At 41.2% G+C, this 21337-nt stretch overlaps 1 protein-coding gene across 1 annotated transcript in view; it reads right to left on the bottom strand.

Moving 5' to 3' along the window:
• HERC1 (HECT and RLD domain containing E3 ubiquitin protein ligase family member 1) overlaps nt 1–21337 on the bottom strand; it is a 114983-nt gene that overhangs the window by 22782 nt on the left and 70864 nt on the right. Inside the window, 22 exon segments of the mRNA XM_027657698.1 lie at nt 484–689; nt 1454–1667; nt 2119–2389; nt 2581–2755; nt 3342–3542; nt 4771–4823; nt 5271–5539; nt 7488–7708; nt 7947–8071; nt 9265–9496; nt 9684–9800; nt 11270–11430; nt 12359–12557; nt 13396–14171; nt 15738–16258; nt 16720–16803; nt 16992–17231; nt 18106–18282; nt 18364–18474; nt 18712–18818; nt 19037–19192; nt 20360–20553. Coding sequence (XP_027513499.1) covers nt 484–689; nt 1454–1667; nt 2119–2389; nt 2581–2755; nt 3342–3542; nt 4771–4823; nt 5271–5539; nt 7488–7708; nt 7947–8071; nt 9265–9496; nt 9684–9800; nt 11270–11430; nt 12359–12557; nt 13396–14171; nt 15738–16258; nt 16720–16803; nt 16992–17231; nt 18106–18282; nt 18364–18474; nt 18712–18818; nt 19037–19192; nt 20360–20553 — 4810 coding nt within the window.

Genomic DNA, 21337 nt, shown 5'->3' with positions numbered 1-21337 from the left:
GTTAAAATTGCTGCGTGAGACTGACGCCTGAAGATTTTTAGCTTCTTGTAGATTTTAATATGGCTGTATAATTTTCTTTCACTTTAGACTGCTACTAAAAACCCTTTCTCATGGTTTGTGCTAAATTCCTGAATTTCTGTTTAACAGCCTTTTCGAGGAAAGAGATTTTAGCAAGCACATCTGTTTGGGACTGGAATAATAAGATGTATTGTAGCCAAAACAAGACAGAGGGCCTGGAACCCTTAGAAAGGCTCCAACAGGGCAGTTCTGCGGGTGGTAACAGGGGCAAAAGTGGTTTTAGGGTTGGATGTACTGACTAGATGTGGTAATTAGTTGAAGTTATACAAGTGTGAGAATTCTCTGTGCGGGTGTGTGTCCCTGTGCACCTCAAGGCTTTCATTACAGAACCACTCTCTACCTTGCCTACACTAACGCTGGTCGGAGAGCTTTTCCTTCCATCTCAGGCAGGCAAACCAGGCTTACCCTGTTCTGATGAGCCTCCAGCTTGATGAAGGAGCACTTCCTGAGGTCCCCCCCCATGTCAGCGAGGGTCTGGGGGACGCTCTGGTTGTCCCTGTCGTGGGCGGCGAGCGTGCGCACGAGCTGCTGGGCGGCCCACTGGCGGTGCTGCGAGGAGAGGCGCGAGGACAGGCAGCACGCGGCCAGCGCGTTCGCCAGCTCCAGAGGGCCTACAGCAGAGGGATCATAGGAAGGATGGGCATACAAATGGGCAATTAAACCTGCTTAAACGAAACAATGAGATGACGGCCAGATGAGTACCACACGGAATTGCACACGGTGAGCACAGCATTAGCCAGCATAGACTAAACAGCGACGTCGCGATTGCGTTAACCATGAGGAAAAGCACTCCTCTGATACTAAAATAACCCCAGCTGCATTTTCACAGAAACAAAAGAATACTCTGTTCTTAAGAATAGAATTATAAAGTGTCTTATTTCCACCACAGGTAAAATGGTTGTTCAGAGAGCAAGTGCTTTCTGAACAAGAAAACGCCTCCCCTGACGCTGCTGTCACTGTCGTGTCCTCCCCTCTCTTTATCACAGCAACAGCAGCTGCTCCTTGGCTCCCTGATCTCTCCAAGCACAGGCAGCACGACTTTCTGATCAGACACAGAACAGCACCTGGGTGGCAGCCATCAGCTGTTACTCCCCCTAATTTCACCAGGAGGCACAACCAAGGTTCAGTGTCTCAGCTCTATGGCTTTGAATAACACACATTCAGACTTCTTTTAAAGACGCAATTATGTAATAAGATTATAATTCTAATTAAGATGTCTGTCATAAACTGTAAGATTCCTTTCATTAAAACAAGTTTCGTACATTTTTCAGAGTACATCTATTTAGACATTATTCTAGCAAGTCTCTCCCTTACATTTAAAAACGAGGAACTCAAGATTTAATGATCAACATTTAAAAACAAAGCTGTATCATACCTTTCTTTTCAATTTCAGCTTTATCATAGTTTGGCCTCAGTTTGGCCCCTTTGTCTGCCAACAATGCTACAAGTGCTTGAGTAACCACAAAATTTGGAGATGTGACAAGTTTGTTTTCTTCTGCAATTCCCCTTAAAAAACTTGGCAAAAATTTTCGCTGAATTGGATCATCAACTGTTGTCAAGTTCACACCAGTTGCTGCAGAAATCAAATTCTAGAAAGAAATAATTGAAGATGACAATTATTTATCGTTCTGGTTATCCAGAACAAACAGAAATAGAAATTTTAGAGAAACCTTTCAGTTGGATAAATCAGGTAGTTTTAAAGGTTTTTAATTTTTTTTTCCTGTGCTCTACATAGAGTTGACTCAAGAAAAAAAATAACAGAACCTCAACAGAAAACCCCTATGAAAACAAAGAGCACACCCATTTTCCTCACCTGAAAAGAGTACTCAGCAAAAACATGTATAGTTACTTGATTTTTACCAACAATAAAGCACGGCCTTGTGCAAAGCCATAAACAAGAACTCCAAGGAGATCCTCAAACTGAGGTCAGTCTCATCCCAGTTCAGAAGCTAGAATGACCCATAGGTACAAAAGGGATTGCTTCATCTCATGTATATAGGTAGTTTTAAGGCAGTACTGCAGCTCAGAGAACAGCCCTACCTGTGTACACAACTGCACCAGCAGCTTTGCAGCACTGGGAGTGTTTGATGCCAAGCACCCAACTGCAGTGCTCAGGTAGGCAAGGCAAGAGATGGGCTTGCTTGTTTTGCTGTGGATGCCCCTGGATCTCTCTGCTGAGCTGGACACCGTGGATGGGCTGGTGGAGAGCCCTGCCCTCCCCGCCGCCGCCAGGCACATCAACCGCACCAACGTCCGGATGTCCGTCAGTCCCAGGGATTCCAGTCCAGCTGCCAGGCTGCAACTGGAACCACTGTGAAAATGGACAGAGATGCTCTTGGTTAAAAGAACAAAATCAGCAGAACTCTTCCTCTCGGAAGTATTATGTAAGTACATAAAATGAGAATCGCTTCCCCAAATAGCTTAAAATCAGGTCTTATCAAACATAGGTTGGTAACTGGTTCTGAAAGAAAAGGTAAAAGTGTTGCCAAGGATGCCACCAACCTGACAGACAAAAGGGAGAGTGCTCTCATAACCATGGTTCTTGCCAGGAGGACTTGGGCAGCAGCTGTGACTCTCCTCAGAGCCATGACACGGTCGTGTGGATTTGCCAGGGCAGCTGCCTGTTCTCCCAAGGTTATCCTGCCAGAGGAACTCTTCTCTATTGAGCCGTGGCAGCCTTGGAAATAACAATGATTTGCATTAGTGTTTAAAGAAAACCAAAACTTTACCATACAGTAATAAGCACAGAAGCAAATTTGGCCTAAGTTCATAAACCATTCATGCATTTTTCACTATTTCATACAGAACTATATAGTGATAATGACCAGGAGGAAAATACACTCCTGAAATACACTCCATAATTTAATCATTCCTCAATTTCATAGATGAGAACTACTTGACAATACTCAAGTTAATATTAACTTCTCTGTTTCCCTTTTCCATCAGAGAGGCCTACTTGAAGTCCCAACTTAAATCCATCCTTTGAGTGCAAAACATGCTACTGGCATTCACTGTGGGCACAATTTTATTGGCAAATTAAAGCTTCAGGCCTCCTGGCAATTTATAATCCTCACTGCTCTCTCTAACTCCCCTAAAATAAAAGGACAATTTAGAGTTTGTCTTTCCTTCCTCACGGTGGCAGGAAGGAAATACTGTCAGACTGTTTCTGCACTGCCCCTACAAAAATCACACCAAAGGGGAGGTGGTGGTGGTGGTATTATGATGATTATTTATTCTTTGAATGAAATGGATTTTAAATTTACCTATTTGCATCAATGTTTCTTCCATGCTGTTGGTGGCTGTGACCATTGCAACTGAAGCCCCCAGGGGGTCACTGTCAGGGAACTGGACAGGTTCGGGGACAATGCGCCGATCATTCAACCCAAGAGGTCCAGCCAGTAATTCAAACTCTTCTTCTCCTGTCAGCTTTTCATCTTCGTCTACGTCTAGCATATCCCAGTCTTCTAGAGTTGGGGAAATAGAATTAGACTTGGTTACAAAAGCTAGAATATTAAATAATTCCAATTAATTAAAAGAACAGTGCAAGGTACAAAACGTGTATTGTCATTTGCAACACAGTAAGTCTTAAAAACTCATCTTCTGATGTTGACATAGACACAACAGAGTAAATCAGAAAAATGAAATCCAGCTCTTGCCCCTCTCTATTCAACTTGATCTTTATATATACTACCCAAAGGTTTCATGGAAGACTCTCTAAAGTATCAAACTACCTGTTGTTTGAAAACACAGAAACTGGAGGTCTTCACATGTAGCAAAAGACAACTCCAAAACCTGGAATATAGTGAAAAGCACAGACATACAGCTGTGCTTTAAATCATGGTAATAAGTGCATATGCCAAAGGACTGAAGAATAAATACAGATATTAAAAATTTCTGGTCTTTATATTTATCAAAAAAGTAGGCATGAGTCCACAGGTTATAATCAGACACTCAGGCTTTTGCTTTTCCTTCCCAGGGGGAAAAGAAAAAAAAGAAAAAAAGGGAAAAAAAACCAAAAAAGAAGCATTATAATTGCAACTCATTGTATTCCATCCACTTCCCAACCATTTACAAAAGAAGTTAACTTATATTTTCTGGTCTCCCCTGCTCTGTCTCACTCCACACATGGTAGAATCCAAACACCTTTAATCTATTGGCAGATGGACTTGCCCAAATACACAAATGTGGTAAATCACACAACTGCCATCATGCAGCTACAGAAAGGACCAGAATCAAAGAACCATCTGGGAAAGCTTTTCTACAGACACTAGAAATAATCTGTTTAAAGTGAAAACCTCTCCCAGGACAAAGGCAGAAAAATTAAGAACAAGCCTGATGGCAGACCTTTGGACACTAACTTACACTAATTTCTCCCACAAAGGCAGCTGAAGGAAAGTATTTGAACATAAGGTTTTGCATGTGCAGTTCTAGACATAACACCTTCCCACAACACCTTATCACCCCAAGTCAGATATTTGCCCTTTCAGCTGCTTAGATGAAAGACTGGGGGGAGGAGGGGAGAAAAAAATCACTGGGTTTTTTTCTGATTTGAACTAAAAAAAATCCCCCCAAAACTAAAATACTACATCTAATTGGGAGATCTAAAAATATACCTTTGTGTACAGTTTCAGGTTCATTTGCATGGAAGTACTTTTATGAAAAAATAAATCACTGTGCAACTTAAAAACTTACCTTCATAGACACTGTCTTGTTTACCTATCAAATCTGGAGCCTGGCCTTTGTACCTGTAGGAAAAAAAATAACAAAGAAAATTACTGAATGGCTCTAATATTTTGTAAATATGCATAACAATTTTAAACTTGGTTCCCTATTAAACCTAACCTTACTGTTACATCTACATATATTTATGAATGATTCTGGAAATGGCTAGTAAGAGAGAAATAGATAAGAGAGCCTAAAAGTACATGTGGGTGGAGGAGGGAAGAATTTTGCAGTACTAATGTGAGAAGAGCCCACAAAAAATACTGGAATTATCAGACAAAATTGATAACAAGTTTCCAAAAGTCAGGAAGAAGTAGGTAAAATCCCAAGAAATTATTCCCTGGTTTTCACTTAAAACCCAGAAATATCTAGTTCACCTTCTTTTCCAAACACGCACTTGCTGAACGCAGCGCGAGATTTTAAGGCTCAGGAAATCCTGCTGGGAATTCCACTGCCCTCCATTTCTGTACCTTTCGGAAGTTGACGTTTTGGATTTGCTCTTCAGGGCCAAGTACTTCTCTCTGCAGATGCCACACAACAAGTAGTAGGGATTGCCACTGCCACACTCGCCCCCGAACCAGCCGTCCACGTAGGAGCCGTTGCTGCGATAGCCCTGCCGGTTGGCGCTGCGCCCGCAGCCAGGGTGGTTCCTCTTCATGTGCTGGTTGAAGCTCACCACGCTGGACTCACACAGCTCGCAAACCACCACTTCTTCTCTGTCTTCAGACTCACAAACGTGCTGCACAGGAAGATTTGCACACGTTATTTGCACGGAATAAATACCTTTGTGTTAGATGCAAACCATGCTGGTGACCTTAGGTGGGTGTTCCGGCATGTTTCTGTGACACACAGAGTGATATTTATACGCTCAACTTGCACAAAGCAAAGCAGCATCACAGAATGGCTGATACTGGATGAGACCTCTGGAGATCACAGAATCACAGAATCATAGAATCAGCTGGGTTGGAAGGGACCTCTGAGATCATCAAGTCCAACCCTGCCATGGTTACTAGACCATGGCACTGATGCCACATCCAGTCTCATCTTAAAAACCTCCAGGCATGGAGAATCCACCACTTCCCTGGGCAGCCCATTCCAATGCCTGATTACCCTTTCTGCAGAGAATTTCTTCCTAATATCTAACCTAAACCTCCCCTGGCACAGCTTAAGACCATGCCCTCTTGTCTTGCTGACAGTTGCCTGGGAGAAGAGACCAACCCCCACCTGGTTACACCCTCCTGTCAGGGAGTTGTAGAGAGACCATCTCATCCAACTCCCCCTGCTCAAGCAGGGTCACCTACAGCCCAGGACCTTGTCCACGTGGCTTTTCCATATCTCCAGGGATGGAGACACCACAACCCATCTAGGAAACCTGGGCCAGTTCTTGGATATTCTCACAGTGAGGAAGTGTTTCCTTATTCTCAGAGGGAACCTCCTGTGCTTCAGTTTGTGCCACCGGCTCTGCTCCTGTCACTGAAAAGGGCCTGGCTTTACACACTCCCTGCAAGTATTTAGACACATTAGTAAGATGACTCCACTGAGTCATCTCTGCCCCAGGCTGAACAGTCCCAGCTCCCTCAGCCTTTCCTCACAGGGGAGATACTCCAGTCCCTAAATCTTCCTATCTACCTTTCATTAGACATAATGAAAAGAAGACCATCTCACAACAGGAAAAACATCTGGAAGTAAAGTTTCAGAGGAGACAGTTTCCTATTTGATTTCAGATTGACTCAGAATTCTTGGCACATATAACTTTTCACATACAACCCTGTTCACACTCAACACTGTCTTTATGTGGTTCTCCTCAGAACTTGTCTGAAACTAAATCTAACAGAGAAAAGGAACCCTTTGTTGTTTCAGACAATCAGATTTTACGTTTACTGAGCAACAACAACCAGTATTTGTGTCAGCAAATTTCAAAGTTTTACTTCAATATGAAGTTCATTTTGCTATAACTACATTTCTGTCCTAAGACAGTAATTTCATTGAGGTGTCTCAGTGAAACAAGTGCTCTGAAAAATTTAATATGCACACTGAAACTTGCTTCCACATTCAAGTCAGGTAACATCATAATTAGGAGACGAAAGCTTAGTCTTATGGGTTGATTGTCTAATTTGACATGGATAATCCAAAGATTACCAAACTGCTGTTATTACATTTCTCTTCCACCTCAAGAGTTTTTTGCTGCTCTACACAACAATTCAGTGAGGACTATCACCACATCCTTCCCAGAGAATGAAATACATGACATGATTATATTAAGAAAAACTGATTTAAGTGTGAATGATGTTGCTACAGATCAGATACTATTAGTAGTAGCAGCAGAAGAGGCATTTAGAACTGTGTTATCTCACACAGCTAAGCCATCTGGAAACACCTACTTGATTTCTAATTGATATCATCAGAACAACTATACATACATCACAGTGTATGCTAGTTGTGTTCTCACTTTTAAGGGGAGAGAGAAGAAAAACTACACAGGTGGGGAAGTGCCGAGCAAGAAACACAAGAAAACACTGGTCTTAATCTAGAAATGAAGCTACAGAATACAAAAAGATTTTAAGCACTGCTGGCATTTAGACATATCTTCAAACAGGATATAAGCTATCACATGTTACTTCAAATTCACAAATACAAGCATGCAAAAAGCAGTAAGTTAAAGCAGCCCCCGCTGCAGTCACACACACCCAGGTAGGCCAGTCCAATACCTCTGGGATCCACATTCCCAGAATATCATTATCACTAGCCAGGTCTTGCCCAAACATCGCTTCCATCGCTTCATCATCAAGGTCAATCTCCAGCTCCTCATCCAAGTTGAAGTCATACAGTGCCCCTGGATCCTGCTGCAGTGATATCCCTTCCCGGCGGCTCTGGTTCCTGTGGGCCTGCACGGAGCGGTACAGTCCCGCTCAAGGGAGAAAAAAAGGGAGAAACAGGAAAGCAGAATTTTTATTTTACATATAAGAGAGATAGCTGTACTTTCAACTCTCTTTTTTAACTCTTCTGCTAACCATAATCTACTTATTACCACATGAAACACTTAAATATATGCTGATACACACGTGAGACTTCATGCTAAGTGCCAATCCCCCTCCTGTTCCCTCCCTGGTTAAGCCAAGCCCTGGTGTGTCTCTGAGGGCACTTACCAGCCCGTGCCAGCAGTGTCCGGGCAGCCAGGTCGAATTTGTGCCTCCGTGTCACAGCCGAGCGACTTCTGGAGGGAGGGCCACTGGCAGAAGCTGCATTATCCATGTGATCCATATTATCAGGGCTACAAGAATTTGGAATTTACAGGTAAGTCAAACCACGTTTAAAACAACCGCATACCGTAAGTAAGGAAAAATACCAAAGCCATATTTAGGAGCATTTTTTCCATTCTTTCATGGAAGGAAAAAAAAGAGGAATTTTGAGCTCAAGAATCTTCAGTCCCACTGAGTACATATTTACTGTGGGTTTGACTGTGACATTTACCTCAAAAAAAACAGGTGCAGCAATGTCAATACCTATCTGACGCCTTCCATAGTGCCTGAGCACTGCAGAAATTTTGGGAGAGCACTCATCTCTATGTTAACTACAGCCTGAACTAGGTTTTTTCTTGTTTTTGAAACAACATCTCTGTTGTTGCTCGCTGAGTCAATCCCCTTTTTGCCCCACATCTTTTGCAAAACACAAATTTAAGTTACTTAGTAACACCTGTTGCTTCTTTTATTTCTCCCAACTGAAATCTGTGAGTTCTCCATGAACTGACAGTTGATCTGGGACAAAGTAACAGAGGAAACCTAAAAACACTTATCTCGGTAGGACTGAGGAATGTGAACAAGTGTTCTCAAAATGTATCTTGTAACAGTCATCCTCTCTATTAACAGAAATGCTGGTATGGTTCCTGAAAGGGGTCACTTAAAAATGTAACCACTACTTCCAGGATTTAAAGAAACCCAATAAAACAGCAACGAGAAAGAACCCACCAAAACCCCCCAAAAGAACCACCTTCTTCTTTAAGAGATAGTTTATCTCTAAGGTTGTGAAGGTGACTGGAAAGTAAACTTCAATTCAGCTTCATCTGCTCTGGACAATCCAAGAATTAATTTAAAAAGAAATACGTATAAAAATTCCAGTTCATGTATAAACTGCAGGGAAAGAAGTACACCAATGAAATTTTGCTTTCTTACTCCGTCTTTTAGTTAAAATGCAATTATAAGCCCTCATTTTTTTCATTCTTCCTTTCTCTCTTTTTTTTTTTTTGAAGGAAACATGTTTAGTTACATTCTTGCTCAGTTCTGCACACACACAGTACTGGAAAACAAATTCACCATGTGCACCTAATTTAATTGCACCTTTGCTCCTACTCGTGCTGTAACAAAATTCCAAAGCAGCACCACAGTAACACTCTGTCAGCAGCACTGAACTTGTGAGATGTCCAGTTTCAGGAACATCACAAGCAACGACAGAAAAATGACATGTTACCTCTCACTAAAGCCTTCCTCCATTTCAGTGGCATCAGCAGAAGGGATGTCACCTGGAGACTGCAAATAACAATGATCACCAGACTTCCCACCACTGCCAGAGACAATTGTCCCGTGCCGTGACTCCGCAGTCCCTTCGGACTGGGGCTCCTCATCCTCTTCATTGCCAGGGTGCTCTATCATCCACATGGCCAGGACTGTGATATTCTGGGCATCTGCTTCTCCTCTGGCACCTGAAAGCAAGGGAACCACACTTCAGACCTGTATTTTATCACTGATGGTTATTAAAAAAAAAGAACCAAACAATCATTTTTCCCCATGAATGGTTATAGAACTTAAAAATTAAGTATTCTATAGGAAAAAAGTGTTCCATGTGTTTTCAGTTTTTCAGTTTGAACTGATCCTACAGCTCTAGATTACCTGTAGCTTCCATAGCTTTGGCAATTTGCCTGAGGGAGAACCCCATTTCCAGCAATGGCACAGCGATGGCAGGAGGAGGAGGGGATGTGGAGAGTCGGCTGCTTGGATCAGACAAAGCTTAAAAGAGAGAAAATGTTACATGTAAAGTGCATAAATCTTTCTTCAGTGTTACTTTACTAGACCTTACTTTGACACATCAGCTTCACATAAGGGAATAACTGCTCTCAACTTTTCTCTCTATTATTTTTCCACAAACTAAGATACTTTCTGTAATGTTACTGATAACAGATTATCTGTGCCTCTGCTCAAGTAGGGTACTGATGACAGTCAAAGAACTATTTCTTTTAAGACATTTCTATTATTTTCATTTCAAACTGTATCAGATTATCTATTTGATCTATATTTAGCTAGCCTAAATAAGTTATCCTCATCCAAATCATCAGGATTTCCAAATGTGATGAGATCACACCAATACACATTCCTCACAAGGGGCAGAAAGAGACCTCAACTAAGCTGGTAATGCACCTGAAAAATCTCTTTGCAGATGGTGGTTACATTTCTGTGCAGACAGTCTTTGGAGCGACTCTGGAAAGGTCAGTTACTTCCCCAAAACCACAGTTAATCATTATCATTTGCCATAACAGTGAAGTCTGATGAGTGAAGGCAACAAAGTACTAACAGACGCTTTGTAAAGACTGTACTGTGACTAGAAGCAAGTCATCTCATAATTAAAAAAAGAAAAAAGGGGACATGAAACAGAGTAGAGCAGTTGCTATGCAACAAATGAAACTACTAAAAAACCCAACTAATAGCTTGGATGTAAGAGCAGGAATAAAAGGTTTCTCATTCGAGAATTTTAAAGCACTTTGTTTCTCAGAATGAATATGAAATCTGGAGAACACACTTCACCTTGGACTCTTCTGCTCATTTAATATAAAACATATACATATTTTCTTTTTAGTGTTATCTCCTCTGCACCACAACACTCATTGGTGCTCTTCAGGAGCTCAAGACTCACTCAACAATTTGCTCAGTCTCCATTTATTCCACGTTTCTGTTTCTGCTTTGAAGCCTCCCATTCCCTTCACAAGATTCAGACAGGAGCATGAGGACCCCATGAAAGTCAGACAGCCTTTTCTATGTCATTAATTATAATTAATTGCAATGAGCTATACTGGTGCATGTATCATAAAATACACCAATGCTTGTTTTCTACATAGTATGTGATCTAACAAAAGTTAGAAAATTAGTGCATGTAACAGTGGCACACAACCAAGGAAGCAGGCCCAAATCAGACTGACATTTTGAAGCAATTACCAACAATACTGCATTCTGGTTTTACACATGCAGTTTGTAATCCAATCCACAGCTCTTAAAAAATACTCTTTTTATTTGCTTGATAAAGTCTACAGCTAGACAATCTACATTTTTTCGTGCTAAGATAGTCACCAAAAGGTTTTCAACAATACTTTGAATGTTAGGTTGCCTTAAAAAGAAACTGGGTTGGTTCTCAATCTTTGCAATCCTGTCACTGAGCTCCTGGGAATTTACTGACTTGTCCACATCTCCATCTACACTAAGTTTACCTGTACGATTGGCAGGCCTGGCAGACTGGGAATCAGGGGAAGTCAGACTTTGTCTCCTTCCAACCTCATCTGAAGGAGATGTTGGTAAAGAAGATATTGGAGGAGTCTGAGCACGTCGTGCTGGAAGCACAGTTGTAGTCGGGTAACTGGAGAACATTTGCCTTGAAAATAAAACAATACACATTTATGTCAAAGAGCTACGCTGGAAAAGGTCTGACACAAGAAACGCATCAAGTTGGAGTGCACTTGGCAAATCCTACCTTACAGCAGTTGTGTTTGTAAGGGTAAAGCACAACACAGACATGGAGACAAGCCCAGAAACCCTGCCAGAACAGTTCATTCCTACCAATTTACCTGCAACAATAAATTCTAAGTATGCACCTAAAAATCCCCTCCCAGACCAAGGGCTGTCCTAGGAGATAAAAGATAAGCAAACACTTTTCCCATTTCCCCAGTTTGTTCAGAACTCAGGCAGAGTAATAGATCAGGTGAATATTTTATTTTCACTGTCCTGGTACAAAGACATTGTTCTGGTTTTTATCAAATTATATCTGCAAAACCTCCAAGAATTAATAAACTTAGAACAGGACTCTATGCAATGTAAAGCAGATTTTGTTCTACATCACAAATAGCCTCTGCAGATTAACCAGGTTTATCTTCCATTTCAGTAAGTGAGGTAAGATGAAACAATGCCTTAGCTTACAGGATGCTACCTACCAACTAAAATCTACTCTGGTTTCAGAATCAACAAACATTTGTTAACAATACAGAATTTCAGAGATCTATGATTTAAACTGTACCAAATAAACATGAGAACTGAAGGACAACTTAAGGAAGGTATTTTCTCCTTCTTGAAGAACTCAGATACTACCTATACATACAGTGCAGAGTAAAAGCTTAACAGCTTTTTATTTCTAGTAACACAAAGCCTGCAAAGCAAAGTAACAAATTAAACTCTGCAGAGGCAGTTCTTGACAGTAACATTACATTAGCATTTTCAAAGGTTTATCTAAAGACATATATTGTATATAAACCACACAACTGGTTCCCTACAGCCACAAAATCATACATGTTGATAGGGTATTTTACCTAAGAAGACTGAGAGGCATAACCCCAGGTGATTCTGAAGCTGGAACTGTTTCTGTATCAGTCACTGGAGTAGTAGCAGTGGTTGTATCCTCCAGGGAGCTGCTCATGAAAGATGTTGTGCTGGAAGCAGAAGGGCTGGTTGTAACTGGAGTCTGGGCTTGCTGAGACTGATCACCTTCTTCTACTTGTTGCTCCACTTCTGCAACAGAAAAAAGAACGTTACAGCAACATTAATATAATGGTGTAGAGCAAAACAGTAGTCAGGGCTAGACTTCCAACTTCCAAAAATAACTCTGCTTATTCAAAATTCTCCCCAGAGAAGGGGGTGTGCAGAAATGCAGCCCATACAAGTACTTCTGCTGCCAGTAACTCACGGCCTGATGGAAAAATCAGCCATTGAGCTCTTGCTGTTTTGACACCAACACAAGGTAAATAGCAAACAAGACATTTACTTCCACCAGATCTTATGATACTTAGATTCACGGTTGTAACAGCCAGGATTATTCTCAAAATAGGCAAAAGGGAAGAGGTCTTAGGCATGGAAACAGAGTTGATTAACTATAAAGCTATCATGGAAACAGAGCTGATTAACTATAAAGCTATCTTCATCTCAGCTGTCCGAGTAACACTTTTAAGAGGGTTTTTTTGTTGGTTTAGAAGGAGTGTAAATCCTTTTGACAAGTATATACAGAACTGCTCATTTTTAAAAAGTATTAAAGACAAATTAGAAACTCCTATATTTCTGATTGACTGATATACATTCACTATTTATTTTAATAAGGAATTTGAGAAAAGGTAAAAAAGTCAGTATTATGTTTATAAAACAGAAAAACTGCTTTGTAAAATTTCTCTGTCCAATTAAGACTCCTGCAAAGTATAACCACTACAAAATTACAAGACTATGTTATTTGTATTATCATCGTTACTAATAATTATAAATTAAAATACTAATAATATAAATTATTACTAATAATATAAATTTTAAAAAAATTTAAAAATCAACGTAGCCCTATACTTCCATGATTTTGAAAACGTACCTGGTTTAAGTCTCCCACCAAACTGGTCCTCCAGCAGCCCATGAACCACTAACTTGTAGATCATGGCTTGTGCCCGTTCCAGGTCTGCCAGTCCCAGGGCTCTCTTGATGGGCGACCGCATGACTGCCCGTTTGACCATGTGCCTCATGAGGAACTGCAAGGCAGCCCTCATCTCCACATCCTCATGGACCACTGGGGAACTGGCACAGTCCGAGTTGTGCCCGTTTTCTGCCAGTACTTTTGGTATCAGCAGCAGCTCAGCGTACTTACTACAGCTCAGGAGAACACTGAGGGACTTCATGGCCCCCAGGTAAAGGTAGGACAGCTGCACAGCCCTGATTTCTGACTGCACTATGTCGTGACTTCTTGGACTGTGTTCGTGATTCTTTTTTCTTCCTTCACCAGGTTGGTGTTGGGATTCCATACCTAGTGTTGAAGGTTCTAAAGAAAAGGAAACAATTTCATTTTCTGACTTAGAGCTTGTAGCACCATGTCCTTTGCTCTCGTCAGCGCTTGGTCCTAATCGTGTGTCTGATCCAGCATCACCCTCTGCCTTCTGGTCTGTTTCCCCTTTATCTTCAGATTCATGTCTGTGTTTTTTCTCGTGTCTCTTGGTGCTTTGCTTTCCCATGTCTTCATGAATGCCAGTCAGATAGGTAAGGTCCAGCAACACAGTAGCTGTCAGCCCACGGAATCTTGCAACATCAAAAGGCAGTGGTTCACAGGGCTCCAGATTATACAGTGGGGTATCACTAGGCGACCAAAAAGTTGGGAAGCTTTAATAAAGATCAGAATGACACAGGAAAAAGCAAGTGAGGGAGAGACAGGAGGAAAGTACAGGAAATAATGTAGGCAAAGTAAGATGTAAAATATACCTGATAAAATAAACCGATTCTAAAAATCAAATGCAAACAGGGGAAAATGAGGTTATGACCAGAAAACAGGGAGATATGGTTTCAAAGCAAAGGCAACAAAGCATACACAAGTTTTCAACAAGCACTGAAACCCAGAAGTCCCACAGAAGCTCTCAATGCTGTGCTGACACAGGCTTTGGCTAGATTATTTAGAGGTATGTAACAGGTTTCTACTAAAAAAAACTACCTTAAGTCGAATTTTATCATCATACCTGAGCTGAATCTGTGCACAGATACAAAAGCTTATAAAGGAAAAAATTATCACATGAAGGAAAAGCTTCGATGGACCTCATGTTCCTGTTCAAGTATTCATCACCACACTACTGATAGTTTATGATAATTCTGTCTCTGGTATGTCAGGACAGATTACCTGGTGAGGACAGTGATTTTAAAAACACAGATCAGAAAACCCAATAGACACAGAGGTCTATCTGTCATCTACATTCACTGGTATCTTCTGGTGATATTTAGGACTGTTACACTTGACTAATTTTCACTTGAAGCAGGACAAAAATTCACCAGTCCATATTTCCATACATCTTGTATTTTCCACATATCCAGCAGATAAATGACTTTTATTATCCCAAAATGTTTTCCCATCTCACAATATAAACTTCTAGCTAAAAATGAAAGCAAGCTTTAGCCTGGTTTTAATGAAGAAGGTACACTCTGAACTTAACTCAATACCTTACATCAAGTTCAAGCCCTGTACCACTTCACTCAAATAATGGTTCAAGTTATTTTAAGGGTACACTTACTTTAAGGTTATACTGTCACATGGGCATATTTGAAAGAATTTATATCTGGAACTAAATCAATTGCACTTCAGTATATTTAGTTAAAGCCTTTGCAAAGACAAAACAGACACAAGGTTGCAACAGCTCTAGGAGGCAAACTGACCTGAGCTATTTCAAAATGTAATTTTTTTTTTACTGGTAGTAAAAAAAAAAAATAAAATAATTAGTGCTCAATTTCTCCACAAGATTGTGGTTCAGCTACAGGCAGGAGCAGTTTAAGAAATTAAATGAATCAAATCTTTCCACACAAACACACAGGCAAGTCCTGTGAGAGCACCAGAGAGCCCAGAGAAGTCACTGGCTTCGTTTTGGAGTTTCCTTCCAGGTGCCTTCCCTTTGAAGGCAAGATAGGTGGAAAAGGGGGTATCTCCCTCCAGCCTCCTCCCTGGTCCTCACCATCCTCAGCAGAACAGCAGCTCCAGACTGCTCACCCCTAACACAGGGGCACTCCCTGGGCTCTCTAAGGCAGGTCAGACCCTGAACGAACCCCACTTGGAGGCAGCACTAACTTCAATACCGCTGAAGTCTAAACTTACACTAATTGCTCAGCACGACTCTAACGCAAGATGTGTTGTTACTTCTGAAGGTTTCCAAGCACCACTAGGCTGAAAAGCGCAGGAAATGCACATACCTGATGGTGATCTCTGCTTCATCCCACTGCACCTTGGCAGAGGTGCTGCCTTCCTTGACCACCCCGAGCAGGGTGGCGTGCCGGCCGGTTTGCTTGTGCACGCAGCGCCCTCCGACCCTGAGCCCGGCATCCACCCCTCCGATCACGGCCAGCACGGGCCACACCTCCGCACACAGCATCTTCAGCTGCAGCTCCGACAGCTCGGCCAGGCCGTGCCGCCCGTGCTTGCCTTTCTCCTCCTCCTTGTTCTCCTTCTCCTCTCTCACCTCGCTCTCTTCCCGGCTTTGAACCGAGCGGCTTTTCTTGAGCTTTTGCCCTGCTTCTTTAAGGCAGGTTTTGATTTTGTTCAGCCTCTCCATCATCTTTTTGTTGATGCAGTGTGTCCAGCGGTCTGTGCGGTGCAGGATACGGATCAGCTGGATGGTGGCCTCTGCCAGCACTGCAGCCACGGGACTGCAGATGGGGTCCCCAGGCAGCAGGTCTCTGGGTGTCCCTCGCATCTGCATGTCACAGATTTTCACCTACGCGTTGGAAGGAACGGTGTCAAAGTTGTCTTCTCAACGTACCTGAATAAGCTCTTTTTATAAATACAGGAGTCTTCTGAATAGAAATAATTACTAGTATTGCCTCTTTTTGCTTTCCTAATCCATATGAACGCTGATCTAAACCTCCAGCCCTTCAAATTCAAGGATGCTGAAATTACAACAGTTGATGGTTTCTCACAAAAGACTAATCTAGAAATCCTGATAGTGCATTCTGCCTGGTTTCTGGGGAACTCAATTTTTCATGTAGAACATTAAGTCTGTAAATGAATTCTAAATAATAAAACACATTTTGAATTTAGAACAGATTACAATAGTTATTGGATTATCAACACGGTTTTGGACAGAAATCCAAAACAGCACCACACAAGCTGCTATGATGAATACTGACTTATCCCAGCCAAAATCAGCACATGCACACAGATGAACATTTTAGTTACCTTCTCTCCTGGATTACTGCTGTAGAACATAACACAAGGGTATAACTCAGCTGCATCCACATCTTCAAAAGCTAGTTTGGGCTCCTAGTGAAAAAAACAAAACAAAAACCCCTCCAGCTCAGAACACCTTCACCAGTAAAAATATGAAACACGAAAAAGTTGTGTCTGTACTATAAAGGTTTTAAGTACGGACACTATCATGAGTTTTAACCACCATGTCTATCCATGTCATATTACTGATGCAATTAAAAAAACCAATTGATGTTAAATACCTCTCCATTTTTCCCAAAGGAAATGGTTCTTGCTTCCATATCCAACACGCACGTGATGAAATCTCCTTGGGTGAAGCTGGACAGGGTCAAAGTTTGCTCTCCATTGTGGTAGAGGTTGCCACTGTAGGCTCTGTAGAGCCACATATCCGAGGTGGTGCGATGGTTAAAATCATGGACCGGCCAGCGGGAAACCCCCACACATGTGCCCTCATTGCCTCGATTCTCCTTCACAATGTAGAACTGGCAGGCAAAACAAACAGGGAAAAAAATGCAAGAATATGCACTTGAACACATTGAAGAAACGAAAATTTCCCTTGCTCATCAGTATGTATACTTCTGTTTCTCTCAGAAGCTTTTAATAATAAAAAATTATAAGTTTATAAGGTGAAATCATGCTCCAGCTCTCAAATGACATCTTGGGTATGAGGTCAGTCACTGACAAGTCATTTAAGCTTAATGTACTAGTAATGAAGAAAACTATATGTAAATATACAAAGAAGTTGGGGGGGGCGTTTCTGGACTCAAAACACACACACACAAGTTGGGCTACAAGTGCTAAAATAATATTACAGAAGGAAACAAGTTTTTCATCTCATGTTCACAGATTCAAGTGGGAAAAAAAAAGTACAAGTGTTATGCTCAAATGCGGTACTAACAAGGATCAAAACTGTGTATGTATCTGTATTCCTAAAAATTAAAATCACTCCAGATGGTGCATTAAAACACTGTTCTTGCCAGTAAGGCTGATGTGTCTTTTTGCAAGAAAACAATGTTTTGTGAAGTGTTTTTCTACAGAAAAAAAAATTCAAAATATACATATTTCAGCAGGTAACTTTTGCAAAACCAGGTACATTCGTGCTGACTGTGGATCTTAGGGACAAATACCATCACCCTCTACAAACACACAACACACACTGACACTCTCCAACCTGTGTACTGAAATACCCAAATAGCAGCACTCAAGAAGATCCTTAAGATCAGAGTCCAGTCATAAACATAACACTGCCATTTACTCAAGGGTGTTGTCATAAGGGAAAAAACACCTGCTGTTAACAAATCATAGCATATTTCCAAATCCAAGTGAGAGTAAGAAATGCACTTTTGTGCAACCTACCTTCCACTGGTAACACCCAGAAGTGACTCCAGTGGATGCTAAACCATATCCTTTGCCTCCACTTCCATGAGTCAGAATCTGCCCATTCTCCACTATGCAGCACTGAGCTTTCTCAGGATCAAAGGACACCTCCTGTATGGGAAGATTCTCATCCTCATCTTCAGACTCTCCTTGCTTCTACCAGGAACAGGACAAAACACTTGTGGTCAATGTGATTCAGGAGCATTCAGTCACGAGACAAAGTACAAGCATCGTTACCTGCAGCTTCATTTCCTGCTCTTTCTCCTTGATTTGGATGGCATGTTTGGCCTGAGCTATTGGAGTCTCCCACATGCAGTCAGACAGAAGTGAGAACAATCTCTCGACAACCTGGTGTATTGGAATAGAATTCAGATCATTTTAACTCCCAGATGAGGACAAGGAGCATTATATTGTTTTACTTTACTTCATAGGTACAAACGTCAAAATATTTAGTGCTCTTGGATTAACAAAAATCTACACTGAGCCTCACTAGAATGGATTTTGAACAAATTTAGGAAACATTCATAAGTTTAATGAGACCTTTAGAAGAAAGAGGTGTAAAGGTTTATAACAAAATATAAAGACCTGAGCCATCTGATCATCTTCAACGCCGGATTCACAGGCAGGTAACACAGCTTCCAGCACGTGAAGCGCCAGCAGTCTGGTCCTCAGGTTGCCAACCAAGGGAACTCCTGAAGATGGAACAACAGGTCAATAATCTGGAAGAGTCCTCTGCATCAGGCCTGCACCTGGCTACACCCCACCAGCGCCCCAAAGTGTAACTCCTGTGCACATCTACTCCAGTTAGTTCTGATTGTTCACTGTGTACCATGTTCTAACAGGGTTTCGTTGCTGGAACTGCCCCACGGAAATGCAAGTAACCACTGAGCACGTTTTGACCAGGTCATACCTGAGCAACACTTCTGAGAAGCAATGTTCAGGAGTACTTCTGTCCACTTTGGAGATGCCATTTTGGACTGAATTGCTTTTGAAGACACAACTCTACGCAGGAAAACAAGGAAGTCTCCCAGGTGCAGTTCTGCTGCGTGTTGCTTTCGCAGGGCAGCTGGGAAGGGAAATGAAAAATTTTCAGTACATCTTAATATTACAACTCGACTGGCAGTCCTGTTACTGTTCTGTAGGTAAAAATGCAATGCTCAGTTATTCCATGGTGGCTGGCTGTGAACCTTGGCTGGCTGACAGGTGCCCACCAAGCTGTGCTCTCACTTCTGCTCCTCAGCAAGACAGTGATAGAAAATAAGACTAAAAGTTCATGCCTCAAGGCAAAGGAGCAAGACTGCCTTTTTTTTTACCCTCATGGGCAAACTAGACTCACTTTGGGGAAGAATAGTTTAATTTATTGCCAATGAAAAATAGAGGAGGACAAAATTAAAACATCTTCCATGCAACCCTTCTCCTAAGGATGAACATCACTCGCAGCTCTCCTGCCTCCCCACCCAGTAGGGCAGTCAGGCAAAGTGGTTTTGATGCAAAACACTGAACTTCTTCCCACACTGATGGGTATTCCAAGGAAGTTCTAACATGAAAATGTCTCTGGAAAGACCTCATATCCTATTTTGTGATTAATTATCTTATAAATAATGCGATGGCTGATGAATTAACAGGGGAAGACCATTATAAGCACAAACAAAAACATAGGTACACCTAAAACCAAGGTAGAATTGATAATTCTTCAAACCCATAATTTCCACAGAAAATCAGAGTGTTCATTAAGGACTGCCAAGAATGTGAAGATCTTAGTATTTCAGAAAAATCTTTTCTTGCAGATTTTTTCATATCACAAAGTAGTGTCACCCTCTTGCCATTCACTCAAACTGCAAAACTGCTTAAATGCAACAATTTCCTGAATAAAGCTATACTTATTTGTAGTTTGAAATCCAGATAAATTCCTATGACCACATATATGAAAAACACTACCACCAAATCATTGTTCAAGGGAAACTATACTCTCTTCCTAATTCCAAACCAGATGGAGTAATTCTTATTCTCAGCCTGCTAGCATCCTTACATCACTTTATGTATCAATTCTTCATAAATCTGAGCAGAGCACTAAATTATTTGATGACTTGAATCTAATTTACAGAGTTAAAAATGACCCAACAAAAATCAAAACACAGTAGAGCTGATGAGGACTTGATGAGCATTCAGTGGTTTCTTCTATTATGCTTTCTGGTATTTTAGAACTGTAACAGAAACTATGCAAAATATTTACCTCTAAAGTCTCTCTTCTCATTATCCCCATTTGAATCTGCCTTTTTTGATTCCACTTCATCTTCCTCCCCTTCCCCTTCTCCAAAGGAAGCCATAAGCATCACACCAGCTTGAGATAACAAGTTCTTCAGTTGGCTGCATAATAAATCCAGCAAAGACTGAACCACCTTTGGGCTCAGTTTATCAGCATAGGTTCTGTACAGACACACAAAAAGTAAAAAGAAGAGTATTTGAGAGCTGATCCAAGGAACAGTAATTGCAGCAGGTTACTTTTCCCCACCCTCCACCATAGGTTTGGATTATTACTTTTTCTAACCCTTTTAAAACACATTAAAACTAATATCTAATTAAACTAAAACTGTCTAAGCTTTGGAGTCAAAGGATACATTTTCAGTACTTCCTAGAGGAAAAAGAACAACTTTGTTAATTAATCATAATTCCACTGCAACTTCCAAGGATGAGGTGTTGTTTCCACAGTTTGGGGTATTTTTTTGGTTTAGGGTATTTTTTTGGTTTAGGGTTCTGGAGTTTTTGACGTAACACATTTGGCAGGTAAATGCAATGTGTTGTTTGACACCAAGATGCATGTACAGAATATCAAAGAACAGTCTTGCCCCAAACAGAAAATTCTTTCTCCGCTGGTGTGTACCGAGTTAAACTAAATATTTAAGTATTGATAGGACTTTGCATTCTGTTCCATGGTCTAGCAGAGGCCACTGTTCCTCAGCAAATTACTTCATATTCTGAAAAGCAGCACAGTGCACTGCTCTGAAGAACTCCTATCACGTTATTGGTATTGCTTTCACACACCAACAGAAAGTCTTATCACATCAACTGAGCAGATCTACACACAAAGTTGAACTAGCAACGTGGGGACTACTGAAATACAGTGTTCACAGACCACAGAGTTGTAACTATTCTGGTCCAAACACTCACTATTTAAATATACTTATAAGCCTTATGTGCATCTTTCCTATGA

This window comes from Corapipo altera, unplaced genomic scaffold (assembly GCF_003945725.1).
Source record: "Corapipo altera isolate COAL_440 unplaced genomic scaffold, ASM394572v1 308, whole genome shotgun sequence".
NCBI lineage: Eukaryota > Metazoa > Chordata > Aves > Passeriformes > Pipridae > Corapipo > Corapipo altera.
The sequence above is the reverse complement of the archived record's forward strand: the minus strand, read 5'-3'. Positions and strand labels throughout refer to the sequence as shown.